At 42.9% G+C, this 15,331-nt stretch overlaps 1 protein-coding gene across 2 annotated transcripts in view; it reads left to right on the top strand.

The window, feature by feature from the left end:
• Nucleotides 1-12,704, top strand: part of PTPN11 (protein tyrosine phosphatase non-receptor type 11) — an 85,698-nt gene extending 72,994 nt beyond the window's left edge. For both annotated transcript variants that reach the window (XM_044244237.1, XM_044244238.1), the window contains exons 14-16: nt 6,077-6,189; nt 7,964-8,065; nt 8,739-12,704. In XM_044244237.1, the coding sequence (XP_044100172.1) occupies nt 6,077-6,189; nt 7,964-8,033 (183 nt within the window). In that variant the 3' untranslated portion in view covers nt 8,034-8,065; nt 8,739-12,704. The remainder of the gene's footprint in view (nt 1-6,076; nt 6,190-7,963; nt 8,066-8,738) is intronic.
• The last annotated feature ends 2,627 nt before the right edge of the window (nt 12,705-15,331 follow it).

Here is a 15,331-nt window from a genome sequence, read left to right as displayed (position 1 = left end):
GCCAAGATCTGGCTGTACTTACTGGTACTGTATTGCAGTATTTGTGTTGCTAATTAGCTAATTAATTACTGCTATAGTTGAACTTTTGCTATACAACCTCATATTAATGTGGGTTTATATATTCTATTGTATATATAACTCTCCTTTTCCATCCAGTAGTTTTTAAAAATTGACTTTTTATTTTGGAATAGTCTTTAAACTTCTAGAAAAGTTGCAAAGATAATACAGAGTTCCTATGTGTGCGTCATTCAGTTTCCTGTAATGTTGACATCTTGTATAACCATCGTATCTTTATCAAAACTAAATAATCAACCCTGATATATTGCTAGTAACTAAATTTTACAATTTATTTGAATTTCACCAGTTTTCCCATGAGTGTTCCTTTTTGTTCTAGGATCCTGTCCAGGATCCCACATTGAATTTAGTGCCCCTCTGATCTATATTAACTTCTTAGTCTTTGTTTTTCTTGACTGTGATACTTTTGAAGAGTGCTAGTCAGGTATCTTATAGAATGGCCCTCAGTGTGGGGTTGTCTAATGTTTTCTTGTGATTTGGTTGGAGTAATGAATTTTGGGGCCGAGTACCAACAAGGTGAGTTGCAAGGTGCCCTTCTCATCGCTCAAGGGGTACCCGATAATAACATGGCCTGGGGATATTAACCTTCATCACTTGGCTTAGGTGGTGTCTGCCAGATTTTTCTCACTGTAACAATGACGCTTTTTCCTTGTCCTTACTCTTTTCTTTGGAAGTGAGTCATTTAGTGCAAACCATACCCAAAGGAAGGGGAGGAATCAAGCTCCAGCTTCTGGAATGGGTAGTTTCTTTCTTTCATTCTTTTAAATATTTTATTTTATTTACTTGACAGAAAGATCACAAGTAGGCAGAGAGAGAGGGAGGGGGAAGCAGGCTCCCTGCTGAACAGAGAGCCGGATGCGGGACTCGATCCCAGGACTCCGGGATCATGACCCGAGCCGAAGGCAGAGACCTTAACCCACTGAGCCACCCAGGTGCCCCCATGGAATGGGTAGTTTCTATATAATTTATTTAGAATTCCTTTGTAAGGAAGATTTGTCTCTTCTATTTATTTATCCCATTTTCTCTTTCTTTTTCTTTTTCTTTGGAGAGAGCGAGAGAGAGAGTGCACGTGCACACAAGCAGGGGAGGGGAGGAGCAAAGGGAGAGGGAAAGAGAATCTTAAGCCAGCTTCTTGGCCCCCCCCGCACCCCCTCCCCGGCATGGAACTTAATGTGGGGCTCCATCTGACAACCCTGAGATCATGACCTGAGCCAAAATCAAGAGTTGGGCACTTAACAGACTGAGCCACCTAGATGCCCCAAGAGGATTTTCATTTGTCCCTTTTCCTCCTGCTCTTGGCTTTTGGGCTTTTCAAAAAAATTAATATATATTGCTTTATTTTGTAGTCTTAATTTTTTTTTTTTTTAAGTAATCTCTCTGCTCACCTTGGGGCTCGAACTCACGACCCCGAGATCAAGAGTCAAATGCCTTACTGATGGAGCCAGCCAGGCACCTCAAGCTTTTTTTGTAAATTAAAGTTTAAGAATGGACTGCAGTTAATTTCACATGGCAAGATATTCAATGCCAGATGATTTTCAAGACTTGCGGTTGGACCCTCCTCTCAACCTTGACTGTGTGTCAGCTGGCAAGGCTGTAAGATTTAGTATAAATACTACAAAAGGTTTGGTAACTCTGCTATGTCCTTGAATTCAGGGAAGGATAGATCAATTTCAGACCATTTTTTTAGGGCTCCGTAACAAATCTCCCTCTACACCCCTCCCCTAAATCAAAACAATCTCTATCCCCTGAGATTTTTTTCTTGTTCTATACGGACAGCCTGGGCTGTCACAGTCCTGAGAAATGAACTCATCTGATTTGTGGATCAGTTTTATTTCTTGTTCGTTCTAAATAAGCAGAGAAACTCCAGTATTTTTATGCTTTTCCTTGAGCAACTTAATTGACTGAAATAATTCCTGTCCCATTTGTATTAAGTATTCCCCATTAGAAAATTCTTTTGTAATCACTATATGTAAAAATACTGGGGGTGCCTGCGTGGCTCAGTGGGTTAAGCCTCTGCCATCAGCTCAGGTCATGATCCCAGGGTCTTGGAATCAAGCCCCGCATTGGGCTCTCTGTTCGGCAGGGAGCCTGCTTCCTCCTCTCTCTGCCTGCCTCTCTGCCTACTTGTGATCTCTCTATCAAATAAATTAATAAAATCTTAAAAAAATAATAATAAAAATACTGATTTTTTTCAAGAAAGTATTTAGAAGGGAGGGAGAAACAGAGGTTGCTGTTCAGTGGGTATAGACTTTCAGTGATCTAAGATGAAAAAGTTCTAGAGATCTGATGCACAACAATAGCATATAGCTGACAGTATTGCATTGTGCACTCAGAATTTTGTCAGGAGGCTGTATCTCATGTGTCTATCATTTTTCTTTTACCACAATTTAGAAAATTGTTGAGCAGGAAGCAAGCTCATACTTCCAACTTACTGATTGTGTATTTCTTTAAAAAAATAGAGTTAGGATTTTTCAACTCCAGAATAAGGTGGTTTTTTTTTTTTTTCCTTTTTAAGTTATTTTAATAAGGCTCCATGCCAGTGTGGATCCCAACACAGGACATGAACTCACAACCCTGAGATCAAGACCTGAACTGAGACCCAACAGTCAGATGCCCAACTGTCCAGAACGAGTTTTAAAATAAGTGATATTCTCTGTCAGGTCTTCCACTTAATATTTCTTTCTTTCTTTCTTTTTTTTTTTTTAAGATTTTTATTTATTTGACAGACAGAGATCACAAGCAGGCAAAGAGAGGGGGAAGCAGGCTCCCCACTGAGCAGAGAGCCTGATGCAGGGCTCAATCCCAGGACCCTGAGATCATGACTTGAGCCGAAAACAGAGGCCCTAACCCACTGAGCCACCCAGGCGCCCCTTAATATTTCATTTTAAATTCTGTCTTTTAAAAACTAATTTTTTGTGGGAGTCAGTATTTCAGCACTAAGAATCTGTGGTTGTTTTCTGAGGCCTTTCAATTTTTAAACACAGTTGTTCAGGGACGCCTGTGTGTCTCAGTGGGTTAAAGCCTCTGCCTTCGGCTCAGGTCATGATCTCAGGGTCCTGGGATCGAGCCCCACATCAGGCTCTCTGCTCAGCAGGGAGTCTGCTTCCCTTCCTCTCTCTCTCTCTGCCTGCCTCTCTGCCTGTGATCTCTGTTTGCCAAATAAATAAATAAAATCTTTAAAAAAACAACAACCCCTCAGTTGTTCAAAACATTAAAATACTGTGTAAACAAGACGTTTTCTCCTTGGATTTCTTTTTTGTAACTTCTTTCCTAGACTGTAAGTTCCATGATGGCTGCTTGGTCAGGTAACAGACAGGTTGGGCTGCTTTAACAGTGTAATTAATAGTGGCTTCAACAAGACAGAAGCTCATTTCTCTTCTAACATAAAAATCCAAGTTGTCAGTCTCTTTGGGAAGGAACTGGGCATCTCAGCTCCACAGGGTCATCCAGGGTCCGGAGCACTTTGCATCTTGTCACCCAGTTGTCCTTTAGGACGTTTCCTTTTCCACACGGTTGCAGACCGCCCGAGGGAGCGAACAGACAGCAAGCAGCTAAGGGCCTGTTAATGTCAAGCTTTTTCTGTGAAGAGTCAGACAGCAAGTCTCTTAGGCTGTGCAGCTTCCTTTTTATTTTGGTCCCATGTTCACATATGGTTGCTTTATAGTTTATAGGTTGGAGTCGTAACAACTCTTGTTGTATGCGAAATAAAATTTTCTGCTTTTTATTTGATGTTTTGGGGTGAGTTTTGAGGAAGGAGAGGAAGAAGAACCTTCACCGGTGGATTTAAATTTGTTTTATGTTTCATTTTGTTTATTTATTTATTTTTATTTTTAATTTTTGAAGATTTTATTTATTTATTTGTCAGAGAGAAAGAGAGCACAAGCAGGGGGAAACGGCAGGCCCCGTAGGCAGAGGGAGATGCAGACTCCCCGCTGAGCAGGGAGCCTGATGCAGGCCTCAAACCCAGGATCCTGGGATCATGACCTGAGCCAAAGGCAGTTGCTTAGCCGACTGAGCCACCCAGGCGCCCCTTATGTTTCATTTTGAAAAAAAAAACTTAATAGTACTTATACCTGTAATTGAACATTTTGTTTTGTCACATTTCTTCCAAGTTTTTTCCCATTTATTTATTATTATTATTATTTTTAAAGATTTTATTTATTTGTTTGACAGAGAGAGCGATCACAAGTAGGCAAAGAGGCAGACAGAGAGAGAGGAAGCAGGCTCCCCGCTGAGCAGAGAGCCCGACACGGGGCTCCATCCCAGGACCCTGAGATCATGACTGGAGCCGAAGGCAGAGGCTTTAACCCTCTGAGCCACCCAGGCGCCCCTATTTTTTATTATTAAAGTAATCTCTACACCCCACATGGGGCTCCAACTCACAACCCCAAGATCAAGATCACTCTTCTGAGTGAGCCAGCCAGGCACCCCTCTTTTTTCTTTTATAACAGCAATCGAATATGGCAGGCACAACTGTCAGCCCAAGTGCACCCCTCATTTCTACCCCTGGAACTACAGGGCAGTAGCTAAGTTTGCAGTCAGACGCTCAACCAACTGAGCTACCCAGGTACCCCTGCTTCCAATCTCTTTTTAAAATACAAATACCAATAATCTACACACAATAGATAACATTGTTTTATATGTTTAGAATGTTCAGCCAGATGGTATAATACTGTTTTATTGTTTTGTAATTTGTGTTTTCCACTTAACATTGATTATGAAAACTGTTTTGATAAACACACAGTATCCCTCTCTCTCTCTTTTTTTTAAAGACTTTATTTGACACACAGAGAGAGAAGTCACAAGTAGGCAGGGCAGCTGGTAGAGAGAGAGGGGGAAGCAGGCTCCCTGCTGAGCAGAGAGCCCCATGTGGGGCTTGATCTCAGGACCCTGAGATCATGACCTGAGCCGAAGGCAGAGGCTTAACCCACTGAGCCACCCAGGCGCCCCACACAGTCTGTCTTTTCGTTGTTTCTCTTCACTGTTGCATATTATTTCATGGTATGAAGACATCACATCGATTTATTCTCTTGGTGTCGACATTATTAAGAATAACATGTCACTGGACATCCTTTTATAGCCCTTTTAGGCTTCTGTGTATGAGTTTCTCAAGAAGCAAATGATCAAGGTTGTCGAATATAGTTTTGTTATTACTGGGTACCAACTGGTCAGTCCCGTGAGTTTGGCCCAATAGTGCACCATTTCAGCCTCACCCCAGCGGCAAGTGGAAGTCCCTGCTCTGTGTCAGTATCTGATGTGGATACCCTTTCTGATATTTGCTGGTTTTCTTGAATAATCACTGAATGAAGGCACCATTATATAATGATGATTGGTGGGTTCAGTTTTCAGAATTGGTTGTTTTTAGGTGAACTTAGGAGTGAAGAGTGATAAATCGTGTAACTGGGACTCCTACCAAATATAGTTCACTCTGCATCTGTAATGAGATTACATTCTACTGGTTTTCCTTGCCAGTTTTTTTTCCCCCAAGAGTATCATTAGAGCCAAAAATGAAGTTTTAAAGATGCCTAGGATCTTTTCTGGGATGGAGGTGGGAGGTGGGGAGGATACAGTAAAGTGCTACCATCTTCTGTACCTGTAGGCCATTTTTACACAGGGTGAACTTACTTCTGGAACTCTTTTCCCAACTGTTTATCTGAGAATCATTAAATGTGTTGCAAGTGAACTATGAAATGATTAGATGTTAATGTGGCAAAGAAAGTGAGAATTCTCTTAGCTCAGAAATAGATGCATTTGGTTTAATATAGTAAGTTGTTAATGCATGACTCTGTGCTTTTGAATTATATGGTTCAAAAGTACTTTTTACTTGTATGGTGTTAATTACATTGAGGTGAATTCCCTAACATTTGATCGATGTGTCATTATTCAGGGTCCAACCTTTCTGTCTGCCTGTCTGTCCGTCTGTCTTTGGTACAATGCCTCTTTGCTTCTTTTTCCCTTTAAAAAAGTCCATTTCCTCATATATGCAATCTTCACCTTTCAGAAAAGCAAGAGGAAAGGGCATGAATATACAAATATTAAGTATTCTCTAACGGACCAGACAAGTGGAGATCAGAGTCCCCTCCCGCCTTGTACCCCAACACCATCTTGTGCAGAGTAAGTAGTAATGAAGGAAATTTTTTCTATCTGAACACAGTCCTATAGAAAAGCTTAAAAACCAGCAGGTCTTTGCAGCACATGCCTGTCATTATTGTTACCCTGCTGATTAACAAGTGTGTAAGTGGCTTTCTAAACTAAATTTTAATTTACCTAAACCAAAGGCTGATTGGTACTAACTATGATTATGTAAGGTTATCAGTCTATCCAGTGGTGGTTCTCTAAGAAGAATCTAATTTTCCTTTTTATGGGGTGGGGATGATTTCTCTTGTTAATGATAGACAACAAAGGTAGGTAATGCCCCTTTGGTTGTTTTAAGACTCTATGCTAAATAAAAGTAAGTAAGTTGACCATTAATGTCCCAACACCATCATGATCTGCTAATTTTCCTGTCAGCAGAGAACAGAAATCTTCTTTGAGCCTTTAAATCAAGAGTCCACGAACTGGAGGCCTCAGGCCAAATTCTGGCCAAGCCTGTTTTTGTACAGCTCACGAATGGTTTTTAAGGTGTTATATTTAAAAAGAAAAAAAAAAAAAAAAAAAAAAGGCAGCACAGAGAATATTATATGCCAGAGACTGAGACAGAAAAACTTTGCCAACCCCTTGTTTAAGCTAAAATATGTGTTAGGAAAACATTAGTTAAATCGATTATGTGAATGACAGTCTTAAATTATTGTTTTTCTTTATATTCTAAGGTAGTCTGTGGTTTAACATTTACTTTTTATTTTTGCCCAAGAGTCTTATCTCTGTTTGCTTCTGATGTGGATTTTTAAACCCCTGCTGACTTTAATACTCTATATACACATTTTAGATAGCAAATATGAGGCTTATATTTACATTTGGCTTCTAGTTAACATTGAAATGAAATTATACAGCAAAAGTATTCTCTCCTCCAAGTTGCCTCTTCCTTCTGCCTGCTTTTTGCTTTCCCGGTGGACTGATCAGGAAGGTTGATATTTTGAATTGCTGTCTGCTGACATGTGCCGTGGCGCCAAGCTTATCAGGGCTCTGAGTCCTCGCCAGAGAGCTTTCCCTGAATATTGGCACAGCGCAGGAATTATGACCGTTCCCTTACCGCCGGTGGCCTCTCCACGTGACACATTCTCTGCCTCTCCACTCCCATCGTGTTCCTTATACCTCGGACCCCAAGGCCCTTCTTGTCCCTCTCAGGTTGGCATCTTTGGCTGCTGGGTCCTCTGTCCCCCAAGGACTGCTCTGATCTCCATTCTGCTCAGTAGAATGGAGTCTGGCCTCTGGTGCATTGGCCTTCCATCCCCGGGGCCTATACCACAATGGGTATAGTGGGATTCAGGGTTCCATGGGTCTGTGGGCCTCACTGCCCCTGCTCTTTCCTTCCTTGGACCTCTTGCCTGTTAGGCTCCCTCCGCTTGAAACGAATACCCGTCCTTTCTATGTGCTCACATTTTACCCTGCTTGAAGGCCTTACTCAAAGAACTCATATAGGCCTCCTTTGCTCTGCCTGCCAGAAAAACGGCTCACTTTCCTCCAACCCCAGAGAACACAGGGGCTCGAGACTCTTACTCTTCTGTTAGCTTGCTTTTGCTGTAACGTGACAAACACGTTACAGCAAAAACAGAAAAAGCGCATGTGTGGATAACCAACCAGCCTGTCCTAGAGCGTTAGCTCCTAGGGGCCTGTGTCTGTACCGTCTCGGGTCCCCCGAAGAATGGATTCTGTGCTTTATAAATACCATGCGTGCTTAGCGTAGTCAGCGCTTTTATTCATGTTTTCTTTCTTTTTTTTTTCTTTTCAGAATGAGAGAAGATAATGCTAGAGTCTATGAAAATGTGGGTCTGATGCAGCAGCAGAAAAGTTTCAGATGAGAACACCCAGCAAGACTTCAGCACAGACACAGGTATTTGCACGGACGCGCTCCCGGTGCTTTATGTCATTGGTGGGGATTTTAACAGGTGGATAATTTGTGAGTGTTCTAGCGAGGGGCACCTCAATGAAGTTTTACAAACCAGGCTCTTTTTTCTCTTCCTAAGCTGGATTTATTTTTTAGTTCATTAAGGACTGAAATCAAATTCGGAATTAATTCTGTGAGGGACAGAGAGACGGTTGATGTGGGTGAGGAAGGGCAGGGGTCACTGTACCTTCCATTTGTATTAGAGTCGGTTGACCCAAGCTGTGCCGGAGACAGTCTTTGGGGGCCCGGGAGGCAGGGGACAGCTCTGGAGGGTCGGCGTCAGGATGCCCGTGTTCTCATCCCTTTGGCCCCTGACTGGCTGTGTGACCGGGCTTTGGCCTCCCCGGGCCTGCACCCCTCTCTCTCACCTCCACATCCCTTCCAGCACTGTCTCTGGGATCTCCTGTCCCTTGTACGTCTCCTCCCTCAGTCGCCTCTATAGACAGCAACCCAGGTTGTGAGGGATGTTGGAAACTCATAGTTTCAATGTTGCAAGTTGAAATTCCCATCTCAATGGGTAGTACACTTAAAAGATTTCAATGCACTTGAAAATGGTTTAATGCCTTGAGAAACTTTTAGATGTGTGCTCCTTAAAAATTCTAGCTTATTTCTTCCCCAGATGTGGACCTTTACCCTCTCCCTGAAAAGATCAAGAACAGATGCAAGAAAGTACATGCGAAGAATGAATTTGTATTTGGAAGGCTTGTGTTGTGGTTGACTACCTTTGGATAAGCAAAATTCAGAACCATTTAAAGACCACTATATTCTAACTCGACAATACCTGATTACCAATTACTCATTTCCTCAGATAAGAAGAAATCATCTCTACAATGTAGACAGTGTTATATTTTATAGAATTTTATTTTAAATTGAGGAAGCCGTTAATTGTGCTCTATATTTTAATGATGATGGTGATTCAAATTCTACTTATTGGCATTTTCTTTTCTTTTTATGACCTTAAAAATTCAATTATTTTTCTCCTTGTGAGGGATGACAGGGCTTTTATAAGAGGAAAAACGTTTTGGAAAAGGTGACAACATCCCGTGGGAGTAAGAACAGTTTCATTAATCATTGCTTATCCAGTAGTGGATAATTCATTTGATGGCCTCTTTTTTTGGCTAAATGATAATTAAGCCAGTGGCCTCAGCCTGTCAGAAGTCGACTATCTACCTTTGCATTGCCATTAAAAAATCATGGGAAAAAAGAATCATGGAAAATTGGGAGAAAAGATGTGTTTTCTTCTTAGCAGATGACCAGGCTGAGAAGGATGTGGTGGGAAAATGTTTGTCACGTTTTCTTTTCATTTGAGTCATTGTCTCGTATTTAGCGGGGGAGAAAAAGCGCATGTGTGGATAACCAACCAGCGTCGTGGTTATCGATTGTTGGTGACAAACCACCCCAAAACGCAGCGGCTGAAACAATACTTCTCTTGTTTGCCTCCTCCCTGTTCTTCAGTCTGGGCTGGGCTCCGCTGAGCTGTTCCTGTCCTCTCGCTGGTGTTGCCCGTGTGGTCAAGGGTGGGTGGGCTTCTCTCTGCAGGTCCCTGGCCTTTCCTTCTGCGTGCGGTGGCTCCCAAGTGGCCCCGCCAGCAGGGTAGCCGGCCGCCTACATGGCCGCTCAGAGCTCCCAAGGGTATCAAGCAGTAATGGCCGGGCCTGCTTAAGACTTAAACCCAGAACTTCCACTGCCCTCTTGTGATTAAAGCATCCCAGGGCCAGCCCAGATTCGGGAAGGGGGATGGCACCAAGGCATGGAGCGGAGAGGTGTGATCCATGGGGGGCCCCCAGAGTAATGGGCTGTCAGAAGCAGTGCCACACAAGAACAGCAATGGTTAGAAGGAGAAGCTGCTCGTGACCTTGGGAAGTGGAAGCTGCTTGCGATTGCTGGTGTAAGCTGGAAGTCAACTGACAAATAGAGGGCCTTCTAGAAGCTTCCACTTCTGCTGGCTCTGAGCATATTTTCTGAACCAGCACTTTGGGAAACTGGTCTCTAAGGAGGGCTGTGTTGAGGGGGCAGAGCATCTGAACGCAGAACCACCCCACCCCGAGGCTCCGGCGGAGGGTGGCGCAGGCGGCGCTTCCTCCCCGAGCACGCGAGTTCAGTCCGACTCCACCGCCCCTCTGACTGAATTAGCAGTGGCTCATTTTTGTTCTAGTCAAGCAGTAGGATTTGCTACCGTTCTACCTGAAGTGCCTTCTCCAAAGACATCCTCTTTGCCCTGTGTGTGGAATCATCCTTCGGTGAGTGTGTTTCAGTGAAAGAATCACTGGTTGACTTTGTAAAGACGATAAAGTGCCATGGCGGCTTGGCCATTAGGTTATGGTCTCCTTGCGCAGTCTTCTTGCTTTGGCTCCCGACCGGTCCAGTCCCGCAAGTGCTTCGGTTCTGAGGTCTTTACCTCCTGTGAAGTCTTGAGGTAGTTTAGAAACTGCCTCCGCCGCCATTTTCACAGACAAAATGCACATTGACGCTCCCCCCAACCCCCCCCCACAACCCAGTGAACCTAGAATGGCTTTAGAACACTGGTGTGGCCCAGAGGTAATCACCTTCTAAGGGGAATGTCAGTGACTACTGTCTTCTTGTCAAGCCTGTAAAGCAAGAGATTCCAGTTCAGTATTTGCAACAAGGGTCTTGAATCCTGCTCCTTTTATTGCATTGTCGCATTGAATTCTCCTTCTTTGCCTTGATTTTGTGCTATAGTTGAGACTCTGGACTTTGAGGGCAAAGTCTTTCACCAGCATACAAGGGTTCGATTGTACAAATTTACCTGCTGCATTAATGTCTCCGCCTATAGCTTAAGATGGAGTTATTCCGTGCTCAGAACAGAATCGCCTGATCTAGGCTAGCTTTGCTTGTTACAGGACATTGATTTCGTTTAGATTTCCCTCCACGAAGTCAGCCAGCTATCATGGTATGTAAACCTCTGCCAAGACAAGATTGTCGTAGCCCCTAGGTTGCTCAGGTTTGTCATGTGTCCGGTGAAGAGGGGATTGCAGGTCTCAGATCTGAGATTTCTCTCCACGAGATGGAATCGGGGAGGGGGGCGATGAAAATGTGGGGAGCTGGAGGTGCAGGTGTTAAAAGTGGTGGAAATGGAAGTTCCAAAGAGGTGGTTTGTGAGGAGGTCAGAGGCGCGGGGCCCGCACGTGGTGAGAACTTGAATAGGGTGATCAGGTTACCTGGCAAGTAGGTGTGATAGATACAGGGATGAAGTCTGCTCCTGGGTTGCTGGTAGACATTAAATCTGCACAATATCCTGTAGCTGGTTGAGTATTTAAAAACGATAAGCATAGGGTTTTATATTTGGGGTGAAGAAATTATCTGACACATGGTATTGGGGTTTCTTTAAAAAAAAAAAAAAGCCAAATTTCAGAGTCCTAAGAGCTTTTTTAAAAAAAAAAAAAATAATAATATAAAGACACCTCACCTCCAGTGGATGACCCTCCTGAAAATCACGGTCCTCTCTCCCATTGAATCAGTGACTTTTCAGAGGTGGCAAAATGGGCGTGAGAAAATTGCTGTCCGACTTTCTTGGTGTTTGTGCATTCTTATGGAGCCCAGTTGCTTTGGAACAGCCAAGAAGATTATCAAGATTCTTTTTAGGGGTACCTTTACTGGGGATCTGAAGAACTCATATAACATCCTGGGTTATTTCTAGTTTGGGGGAATGTGGAAAGGTATGCAATTGTGAAGTGTTTTGTTGTAGCTTATTAATCCATGAGGGGAATTTAGACTGTAGACATAAGGACACACCCAGTGCAGTTTGTTTTCTGTATGTTGTTGGGGAAATAAAGTTTTATATAGCAAGCACATGGCCTCCCTGATTTCAGAATGCCTTTATTAGAATCTGTATTAGCCCTTAATGTTGTTGAAACCTTTCTCCCTCTTCCTCCTGAAAATACAGTTTATTGTTTCTTCTATCATTGAAAAGTTTGTTCTTTTTTCACTATGGGCAGTTCACACAAGGCAAAAATATTAAACAGTTGGTTTTAGTGTGTTGTATAACTTTACTGTATATCAAACTAATTTTTACAAGTTTTCATCCTAAACCTCAAATCATGTAATTAATAATTTGCCTGTTTATTTATGACATAATTGTGATTCTTTTATTAATAAAAGCTAATGGAAAAGGATCCTTTATTAAGCTGATGACTAGACCTACATTTAATTTTCCTGCAGTATATGAAGTATTGTACCAGAGTATTAAAAGATATGTAATATTTTATTGATAAATCTATCCTTTAAAAGGAATACGTTTTAGGATGTCATCATTTTGATGTGAATCATGTAAATGTTGATAATATGCACTGTTTATTATACATTTAGTGTTTCGAGAGATTCACTTAATTGCCTTTTTGCCCATGTATTATGTAGTCTGTTTGCAGTTGTTTTTTTTTTAAAAAATGACATGAAAAGAATAGTTTATGTAGAGAAACATTAGTGGATGTTAATTGTCTCCCCACCTGTATTTATGGGTGTTAGTTCAGTTGCATTGCTAGTTGCAAAGCCGTATTATCAGAGTAAACGTGTATTTGTAAACTGTATGGGAACTAAAAATTAGGAATAAAACCATTTTCTTATTTTATGGTATTAGTCATTTACTTCATTGGAAATGTCCAGGAAAAACCGGGATGATAGGTCCCTCAACCTCTTCCACTAGCCAAATGCTGGCTAGCAGCTCTTATCTGGAAGGTAACTGGGAATACAGAATACATGAGTCAGTTCCTCAGGCATTCATTCAGTGCCCACTCTGACTAGCTTCGGGAGACAGGCAGGGGATGCTATTTGCAAGAACTTTGGAGTAAGTAATGAATAGAAAGTATGTCTATAAAACATACAGGAAACAATCAGGAAACATACAAACAATGTAAATGGTACCTGATGGGGCTATGGAATGCCGATGATAGAAGAGGGTCATAGGAGTAAATTGTGTACCACAGGACACTGTCTCATCCCTTTAGGGTTTTTTTTTTTTTTTAAAGATTTATTTATTTATTTATTTGGCAGAGATCACAAGTAGGCAGAGAAGTAGGCAGAGAGAGAGGGGGAAGCAGGCTCCCTGCTGAGCAGAGAGCCCGATGCGGGGCTCGATCCCAGGATCCTGGGATCATGACCTGAGCCAAAGGCAGAGGCTTTAACCCAATGAGCCACCCAGGCACCCCTCGTCCCTTTAGGTTTAGGCCACAAGTAAACAAGGCCATTTGCTGCTTTTGACAGCACCACATGAACATTGGCAGAAAGAAATTGTTTTATAAGTAACGCAACGGGTAGTTCTCAGTTCTCTGTTGTAAATCTAAGAAGAGATTTATATTACTTATTTACACTGTGAAATATTATTGTCCTCTTGGTCTTGGCCGAGTTACTCAACAGGTATCCGTCAGGTTTAGCTGGTTTCACCCGTGAGACCAGTCCTCTAGCCATTCAAAATAGGGAGCCCGTGGGCAATGCCAGACGCTGCCCCTGTGCTAGACTCGGGCCGAGCGATGACTGGCACAGACATGGTGGCCACCCTCCCAAAGGTGACGTCCTAGTGGGAGCTGGACCTTGCACAGGTCAGTAGGCAGAGATTTCCACTGGGATGCAGAAAGTGCTTGAAGATGCGGGCTGCTCAGACACAGCAGGAAAGGCAGAGATCAGACAACCACTTCCAAACGATGAGGATTATGAGGAGGGGCTCCGTTCTCTCCCAGGGGCACGTAACCTTCCACAGACGGAAGGCCTCTGTGCTGCAGTGCTGGTGACCCTCTGGGGTTCCAGAGACAGTGCTGGTGTGCCACCAGCCTGGAGATGCCTCATTCCCCATCATCCTTCTTGAGATCCTGGGCCGTATATGCTTGAGAAGGCATCGGCAATATCTTGTCTTTATGTGTTGTGAAAGAGCTTCCAGTTCTACGCACAAGGAACGTTCTTCGTTCCTACGCACAAGGAAAGCCCCGAGAAAATGTGCGGATTAGAGACAAAGCGGGAATTCACGTAACAAATCAATTGTGAATGGAGAACTGAGGACTGGATGGACTCGATCATCTTGTCAGTGAAAAAGCTTCTGAAGAAAGTCCCTACTCATTGTTGGGCACTGCTACATATATGCTTTGCATGCAGCCATTCGCTTTGGCTCTGGGAGAGGCCACACAAAGGGACCGTCAGGACCTCGAGTGAATGGCTTCACTGCAGGTGCCATTTCCCGCCCAGGAGCTGGCGATGCTTCCAAAGAACTGAATTTGCGAAATGATAATGAGTCCGAAATAGAGATTTGCTGTTTTATCAATAGCAGCAGTTACCAACGAGTTGATACTCATGTCATTTGAGGTCAGACAATTGAAATCCTGAAGTGACATCATGATATAAAATACCGCTTCTAAAATGAAGGTTGTGAGAAAGTGATACTGCCCGATAAAGCCTGCCGGCAACGTATGCACAAAGGGATTGCAGATTTGAAGTCCTCGCTACCTGATAAGACTGTATGGTTATACTGGACTGGCAGGGATTTGGGCTTCAGATTCTCTTCCATTCAGCAAAGATGAAATCCACAGCGCAAGGGGCCTAGTCTCCGAGGAATGGATGAACAGAACTAACTGTTCTCACTTTCGAGGCGCTGGGTCTAATTGGAGGGAGGCAGATAGTTCTAACTGGACTGGAGTAGACAGTGTCCAGGTTGTTAATGTCAAGTGAAAGTTACATAGGAGTGGATTAGAGGGGAATTAGAATTCAGTGGTGGAGGTCGCTTGAGCTTCCTCCTGACCAGTGGGGAAACCTGTGTGTTTGTGTGTGTGTGTGTGTGTGTGTGTGTATCTCTTTCTAAAAATGAACTTGCAAGCAATAGCTGTTTTTCTGTTCAACTCTTGCTTCTCCAGCACTGAACAAAGGAGAATAATTCTCTTTATTGTGATTCATATGGATGGCCTTTCTAGCACTTTTGGGACACATTTTTGCAACAAAATGGAGTACATGTTTACATGTTTTAGTGTTTCCATTCTCTGTGTATCTATACACTGCATTTTTAACTGTTCAGTTCTTGATGTCTAAATTCACTATTTTCAATAATCTAGGCCAGTTTTGCTGGGGCTTCCTTGTATAATCGAGAGTGTACATTATGGTTTGGAACGAGCCATTTCACTCTGTAATCATCACCAACATCACATTATTTTTTTTTTTTAAAGATTTTATTTATTTATTCGTCAGAGAGAGAGGGAGAGAGAGCGAGCACAGGCCGAC

The sequence above is a fragment of the Neovison vison genome, chromosome 3 (genome assembly GCF_020171115.1).
Source record: "Neovison vison isolate M4711 chromosome 3, ASM_NN_V1, whole genome shotgun sequence".
Classification (NCBI taxonomy): domain Eukaryota; kingdom Metazoa; phylum Chordata; class Mammalia; order Carnivora; family Mustelidae; genus Neogale; species Neogale vison.
Note: the sequence above shows the minus strand (reverse complement) of the source record. Positions and strands in the feature narration are given on the sequence as shown.